General features: G+C 37.0%; 1 protein-coding gene across 6 annotated transcripts in view; it reads right to left on the bottom strand.

Moving 5' to 3' along the window:
• Nucleotides 1-310: 310 nt before the first annotated feature.
• Rif1 (replication timing regulatory factor 1) overlaps nt 311-8,132 on the bottom strand; it is a 51,102-nt gene continuing 43,280 nt past the window's right edge. For 5 of the 6 annotated variants that reach the window (XM_041631470.1, XM_041631469.1, XM_041631471.1 and 2 more), the window contains 6 exons: nt 7,368-7,514; nt 7,028-7,105; nt 6,820-6,938; nt 4,956-5,109; nt 2,857-2,965; nt 311-2,557 (listed from right to left, as the gene is read on the bottom strand). In XM_041631470.1, coding sequence (XP_041487404.1) covers nt 2,346-2,557; nt 2,857-2,965; nt 4,956-5,109; nt 6,820-6,938; nt 7,028-7,105; nt 7,368-7,514 — 819 coding nt within the window. In that variant the 3' untranslated portion in view covers nt 311-2,345. The remainder of the gene's footprint in view (nt 2,558-2,856; nt 2,966-4,955; nt 5,110-6,819; nt 6,939-7,027; nt 7,106-7,367; nt 7,515-8,132) is intronic. The other variant, XM_041631473.1, reaches the window with a different exon arrangement.

The raw sequence follows: 8,132 nt of genomic DNA, 5'->3' as shown, positions 1-8,132 counted from the left end.
GTAGTTAACATGGATTTGGTTCCGAGCACCCACAGGGTAGTTTATACCTACATAACTTTGGTTTTCCCAGGGATCGGATGCCTTCTTTTGGCCATCATGAGCACCAAACACACACATGGTACACATATACACATACAGGCAAAACATTCATGCACAGAAAATAGTAAATTTTTAAAATTACTTTTATGTGTTATGTGTGGGTCCTACCACATGGGTCTCAGGGTTTGTGGAAAGCACTGCATCTTCTGGGCCATCTAACCAGCTACAGACTTGTTTCAATACATACAACAATCAGGGCATCACACTGGAATGTCAGTATGTCACTTTTTTATTAACCATTAGAAAAAAAAACTGAAGAAAGGCTTCCATGTAAAAGTGAAACAATACATTGGAGTCGAATTCAGAATAATACCTTTTTTCTAGTTTAGGAATTAATGTGGAAATTTGCCCAAAAAAGTTAAGCCAAGAATACTGAAATAAACTGAATCAACCTTATTTTTTCTATAAACTGAACTAAGTATCAACTAATATTTTAAAACACAATCTCACTGATCATCTGTGCTTTAAGTAAATCATCATTCTGGTCACATTCCTGCTATTCTTTGAGCTCCCCAAGAACTCTGCTGTGCCTGCACGTGAGTAGACAAGAGTTAAGGAATGCGGTTGTGAAATGAGCACTCCACCCACCCCACATACTCTCCTGGCTAATCAATCCTGCTCACTGAACGTTCATCCACACCTCTTAATACTTAAATATAACGACTGACAATGCAATCCACCATTACCAATGTTTTTAAAAGACAGTCTTTTCCTCATTAGTTATTGACTTAGGTCCTTAGAGTCCAACAGAAAAATATCTATTTATGATAATGAAAAATGTTACCAATTTTATTTACTAGGTCTCTGCTGGAAATAAAAGGAAACCTTAAACAACAAAAGGAACTGGCTTTACAACTGCAATGTCCAAGCAGCAGTTAAACTAAGTTTGAAACTAAGATCATCCACTGATTTTATTCAAAAAACAAGCAAAACATAAAATACAGCCAGGTGTGGTAGCAAACACCTGCAACCCCAAAACTCTGGAAGCAGAGGCAGGAGGATCATAGAAGTTCAAGGCTAATCTGGGCTACACAGAGAAACCACATCTCCATAAACAAAAACAAAAAAACCCAGGTGAAACAAATACGTGGAGCCAGGCACTAACTACTTGGTAAGATTTACCAACCGTTTAATTATATATCCCATTTTTTTAAGCCAGACAAAACATTAATATATAAAGGGCAGATTCAAATTTAGTTTTCAGCGTATGTGATAAAACCAGGTTATGTCTATAGAGGTTTTATAGTACAACCTACAATGAAAATATTCAGGCTAACTCTCCATTAAGAAGAAACATATGAGGCACATTTTCTAGTGGCTGGGATCCTCTTCCAAACCAAAAGAAAAAAGAAGGTAGCGGCATGTAGTATTTTCTGGTTCTGATAATTTTAATTATTCTGGACACTTTAGAAAATAAACTCATGCTTTAACTAAATACAAAACTATCTGTTGCTTTATTTGTAGATACAGACGCCTACAAATATCCACAGTAAGTCATGAAGTACTTTTACTATCCAAATGGATATTTTGATATTACCTATATACAAATGTTTCTATTAAACAAAAAAAAAAAGGTATTCACAAGAAGCTGCAGAAACTCATGCAATTAATGAAGGCTGAACTTTATAAATTAAAGAAGTCTTCTATACATAATGTACAAACAGTCATGCATTTAAGAATACTATATCTCGTAAGAGCACATTTTCATAGGCAAATGCTGTTGCTATTTGTCAATACCAAATGAATGGAATGTTAGCAAAAGAAGCATTGTTATTTTAACTACCAACAAATTGAAAGGGTATTTCTTCAAGTAGTCTACATTATCTACACGTCTGAAGGAAATGCTCTCTTCTGTTTCACCAGACACAACAAATATAAATATTTTGGAAAAATATAAACACCTTTCAGTTCAATAAAGTGTAAATAAAACTTCTCTTCTTAAAATATCTGTATTATGAGCTACACCAAAATATGCATGAGTTAAAGTATGAAAAAAAAAGGTATGTATATCTCATTTGCTTTCAAGTTTCAGTAACATTTCTTAAAAAACTATGTATACTGGCCAAGAAAATACAGTAGGAAGTATCTTTACTAATGAACTTGTAAAATTGACCTAATAATTCATTATCTTCAGGATTTGATATCTTATCACCTTTGCAAAGTTTCTTTTTAAATGGTGCAGATATTTCTAAAAGCCAAAAAATAAAAATCTGGTAGTGAAAAACTTTACAATTCTCTTTAAAATACTAAGAACTTTCATGGGCTGGTGATCTCCAACGTGACTGTAGATTTCTTATTATAGAGTTTGCCATGGTACCGAGTTTCTCATGCATTTCAAATAGCTGGCTTCCAGAGTAAGTGTAGAGATCTTCTGAATCCAGTTGAAGAGCAAGAGCACTAATCTGTGCCACAAGATTTTTAGACAATGGGGTGTCTAAGGTCACAGGATCAACCAAATCTAGAAAAAAAGCAAAACACATTAAATCTATACCAGTTTTTTTAAAAAATGATCTGTATCTCCAATCAAATTGAAAAGGAGAGAAAATAGGCTAAGGTATACATTTGCTCAAGAAAACAAAAAGCCAGAAAAGTCTACCTCAGATTGTTATTCTGTATATAACTGAACAAAATTTCAAAGTCCTTATTTACACCTTGACGGACAAACTTTTTTTTTTTAATGTAAAGACGTGAAGAAAGTTAAATTTTTTTCAAGAATGTTTGTTTTCCAAAAGAAACTATCATACTTGGATAGCATACCTGAGGCAAGTCGTTCTTCATCAGTTGAAAGGGGCTTGCTTTCTACTCCATTTACTGCCCTTTCAGAAAGATCAAAAACTGGTATCTCTTCAAGTCCACGAGATTTCATCTTGATTATACATTAACATCAGTAAAAAAGAGAAATAAAAAACAAAACTTTTAACTGGAATGACATGAAAGCCCCACAGTCCATAATCCATAACCCATCCTACTAACTACACAAAGATAGTATTACAGCAAACATGGTGGAGCAATTCTGTAATCCCAGCACTCTGGAAACAAATACAGGTGCATCTGTAAGTTAGATGCTAACCAGGGATAAAGTCAGTCTTGACCCAAGTATTTCCTCAAAGAGCATAGAAACTTATATTAATTTCTTAAGAAACAGCAATAATTATCTAAGTTCAGAAATGTAGAAAAAAATAACTACGGCTAAATAATCAGTGGCTATATTTTATTTTCAAAGCTACCGACAATTCACTAGCAGAGCACTGCCCAGCATGAATGAGGTCCTGGTCAAGGGCCAAAACCAGAATGAAACTCTCAAGGTAGTCTCAGGTTTCAGGGAGCACTGCTCAAAGAAACTATTATTTAAAAAGTTGTCATTTGACTCCACAATCCTATTGAAAGGCACAAACAATGTGAAAACACAGCCACATAAAAACTTGGATATGAACTGTGGGAGGATTTCTTATGAAAACCAAAGAAGCAAACCAGAAGTCCATCAATTGAGGAACGAGTAAAGAAGATGTGGTATACCCATGGAATACGGATCAGCCATAAAGAGAGTAAGATTCTGACATATTGTAGTAAAAATAAACCTAGAAACTTAAGTGCACATGCACGCACACACACAAATTTATAAACTTCCTGAGATTGCAAATTAATCGCATAGTGTCTGGGTTTTGCTTGCTTCTTTATACAATTAACATGGTCAACAAAAATGTTTTTAAGTATCAGAAATACAAAAATCAAGTAATTTCAAGAATACAGTACATAGTACATATCCTGAATAGATGTTTGAGAATCTAAACTTTGTCCCAAGATAAATAAAATATGGATCGGAAGAATTATGAAAGTCATACACGTACTATGTTTAAAAAAAGGGGGGGGGGGCTGGAGAGATGGCTCAGCGGTTAAGAGCATTGCCTGCTCTTCCAAAGGTCCTGAGTTCAATTCCCAGCAACCACATGGTGGCTCACAACCATCTGGAATGAGGTCTGGTGCCCTCTTCTGGCCTGCAGCCATACACACAGACAGAACATTGTATACATAATAAATAAATAAATATTTTTTTTTAAAAAAAGCTAGAGCTTGTCATCTCAATTACACACATACAAAAAAAAAATGAAAGAAAAAAAAAAAGAGCCGGTGTGATGGTGAATGCCTTTAATCCCAGCAGAGGGAAGCGGATCTCTGTGAGTTCAATGGGAACCTGAGTGAGTTGCAGAACAGCCAAAGATACGCAGAGAAAACTTGTCTCGAAAACATAAACCAAAAGACTAATGCATAAATTTGCAGTAGTCTTAGACACATTTGGATTTGAGCACCTACGTCTCAGGAATACTTTAGCCATGGAGCCACCAGATGACAAAAATTAAAAAGGAGAAAAGTTTTTGAATAAAATTTAAAAGTGAGTCTAGGATACAGTACATAAAAACAGAATAAAAAAAATAAAGCTCCCACTGAGGCACAGAAAGGGTTTTGAACAATAGTCTAAATGCAAGCTTTTATTACTTTGGTAGAGCTCTTTTTGCTGGGTTCTCTCTCTCGCTCTGTGACCCAGACTGTACTCAAGAAGGGTTGATCCAACTATCTCTGCTTCCTAGGTACTGAGATTAGAGAGGCACAATACCACTTCCAGATGAATCACTTATTAAAATATGACTCTTGGGCTGGAGAGAGAGGTCAGCAGTTATGAGCACTGGCTGGTTTTTCAGAGAACATGGGTTTGTTTCTCAGCACCTCCAGGACTGCTCACAAACATCTGTAACTCCGGTTCCAAGGCATCTGGTGCCCTGTTCTGGCCTCTGTAAACACTGCACACACGTGGTACACAGAACACACGTACGCAAAACACTCAAATAACAAGTTTTTACCTGTTGCTCGTGGTATACCCTGAGAGCTTTTTTTACATTAAACACCTTTGGAGAGCGAATAGGGAGAGTTTTTATTTCAGATGCGGTAAGAGTACTCAAATCACCAATTGTTTTTATATTCTTGGCTCTGATAAGTTGTCCTAGACCTCTTGCCCTTTTGAAGAAAAAAAGAGAAAACATAATTATGCTTTTAACTGATATCTGTGAGCATTTCTCCATTTAAACTCAAAGAGTTTATTATTCATATAGTCCACCCAGCCCACACAAGCTGGGTGGACAAGCATCTGGGGAATTTAAAATGAAACTACAATCTTAATGTGTACCTGTCTTAATAACTAATGGAAATCCAGTAATTCTCTGTAGTCTACATTTTAGTAACAGCATAGCTGTGTTCTCACTGCTGCACTGGAACAGAGACAGGAATAGCAGGATGGGAAACTCGTTTTCACACCACAGCTTCCGGTCTATGGCTCAGACATTTCATCAACTGTAAGCTATTTCCATTTAACCTATCCTATCCTAGATCCTTTTTAATGTGACTTCCTTCTATGTACATGTCTGAAACAATTCTTTAGAGGAATATAAGGAATGTCTTAATTAGGAATTATGCCGTGGTTCAGACTAGTAACTTAAAAAATTACCATTTAACAAACAAGTTATGTGTAACAATTCTCTTAAGACTTAGCAGTCTGGGGCTAGAGAATGCTCAGTGGTTAAGAGCGCTTGCTGCACTTCCAGAGGACCCAGATCAATTTCCAGTATCCACGTGTCAGCTCACTGGAGCAAATCCAGTTCTAACATATATAATACCCTCTTCTTTCAAGTCTCCTATGGTACCAGGATCACATAATATACAGACATACATGCAAGCAAAAAACTCATAGGTAAATTCAAAATGATATGAATTATATTTCTAAGACCCATAACAGGATATAATTGAAGCACAAAAGACAACTACACGACAACTTCCTTAGCTATGCAATGTTTATAGACTAACCTCTCTAAGCTTCTACTTTACAATGCTTCTGCTCCTCAGGTTTACAATGGGACAGAACCAGATATGTATACAAAACATGCCAACACCGTGGGAAATACTAAGCACTTATTCCTATTAGGATGCAATGCCTAGTTTTACTTCTATAGCAAAGTGTGAGAGTAAATGCCAATTAATTCTAAATGTGAGAAGCCTGACCATTAAGACATTAAGTCAGGCCTGGCAATTCAATCCTATGTAACAGCATGGAGGAAAGGGGACAAGAGGATCCAAAATTAAAGGACACAGAACCTGTGTGTGAAGCATAGGGTTCATACAGGTAAAGCTCATGAAGGTATTTTATTTTTGTGACCCTCCACATAGTCTTTGAAATTTAGTCCTTGTGGGTCAACAATCCACAGGGTCACAAAGTTCTGGCTGACATCAAACTGTGTTCTGCTGTGTAACAGAGGATGCCCATGCCCTTGAAATTCCCTAAGAATTACACAGGTCTCAGATCACCTCAAGCTCATGGACTATGTCGCCAGGAATGCTCTTGAACTGACCCTAACGTTCCTACACCAGCACTTCTGGCTTATGTAGTACTCAGGCTGAAACCCATACCTTCATGAATGCTAAGCAAGCACTTGCATCAACTGAGCCTCGACCCTAGCCCCAGATTACCTTCATCATTACTGCAAAAAACTAAAATGTCATCCCAAGCAGGCCAATGAACTGGTAATCCGCCTGGCTCAGTTTTCCTTAGTAGTTGGACTACATCCTCAAACTGGAAGTCTTAGCAAAACTATGGCACAAAATAAAGTAGAAAAACAAAAACAACAACAAAGATCCCTTCACCTCAGAGTATGAACTATAAACTTGACCACTCACCACATGTTTGATGTAATCTGAGGTAAAATGATGTCGACTGATGCTGCACAGTTCACCAAAGCTGGGTAAACGCTCTCTGTTGTTGGGGATAGCATGGGTTCTTTGGCCATTTCTGTAATCTTAAAATAAATTTCCAAAGTCATTAAGCAGAGGTTACAAGACTGAACATGAAAGTATAAAGTTAGATAAAAACTAAAACACTTCTTACTAAACACTTCTTTGAGCTCTTAAATCTAGAGCTCTGTGATCCTGGGGACAGAAATCCTTTGGATGAAGTGGTATTATGCTAGATAGAAGAAAGTAGAGGGAAAAAAAATTCAGAACCCCAGACAACTAAAATGTTACAACTTAAATTGTACAACTAAAAGCCTCTGGAAATTTTTAGGAAAAGAAAATGGAACAGGATAACCTAATGATTTACCTGTGGGATAGCTGACTGGCCTTAAGCCTCTACAGGAAAAGCAATCCATCAAAGCAAAGCAATCTTCAAATACATGTTTTAGTTACAGACAGACATACATAGATATATTTTAAAGTCCATAGCTTACCTTAGAGTGTGAAGTAGGTGAAGTTTTAGCACTTTTTACTAAGGGAGAGCTATTTGAAGAATGAGGCCTAGCAACAGAGCAGCGCCTATCAATGTCATCTGCCAATCCTGCTTGGTATATTGGATCTGCAAACGAAACACGCCTAACCTGGAAGTACAAGTTTTCATTAAGAACAAAGCAAGTTTTCATTAAGAAGGCAACATCCTACTTAATGTGTTGAGTTTTTGCAAAAGCAAAGCAAGACAGTGTTTCTAAGCTTACTTCACCAGAAGCCTCCTGCACAGTTGTTCATCTTTTAGATACTGCTTAATACTGCAGATCATTCTAATTATACCCTCCACTATCTCTGCAGTGACAGAAGTTAAAAATGTACAATGAACAGAGTGTGATGGTTCAAACCTTTTAATCCCAGCACTCAGGGGGCCTTAAAGGCAGGTAGATTTCTCTGAGTGTGAGGTCAGTTTGGTCTACATAGTGTAGACTTTCAAGTTTCAAGCCAGTTAGGGCTACATACTAAGACCCCGCATTAAAAAAAAAAAAAATTCCAGGACTGGTGACACTCATGTAAACTCAGCAACTGGGAGACTGAGGCAGGAGATCTCCAAAGGGAAGCCAGTCTGGGGCTACCTTTGCCTCAAAATCAAAACAAGAGACAGTTTAGTGGCTAAAAGTACTGCTGCATAATCATGACATCCAGAGTTCAAATCCAAGCACCAACATTAACGAGTCGTTCTACAAAAGTCTAACTCCGGCTCCAAGGGTCTT

The sequence above is a fragment of the Microtus oregoni genome, unplaced genomic scaffold (assembly GCF_018167655.1).
Source record: "Microtus oregoni isolate MIOR12 unplaced genomic scaffold, Mior012 000037F_ref0000500, whole genome shotgun sequence".
Lineage (NCBI taxonomy): Eukaryota > Metazoa > Chordata > Mammalia > Rodentia > Cricetidae > Microtus > Microtus oregoni.
Note: the sequence above shows the minus strand (reverse complement) of the source record. Positions and strands in the feature narration are given on the sequence as shown.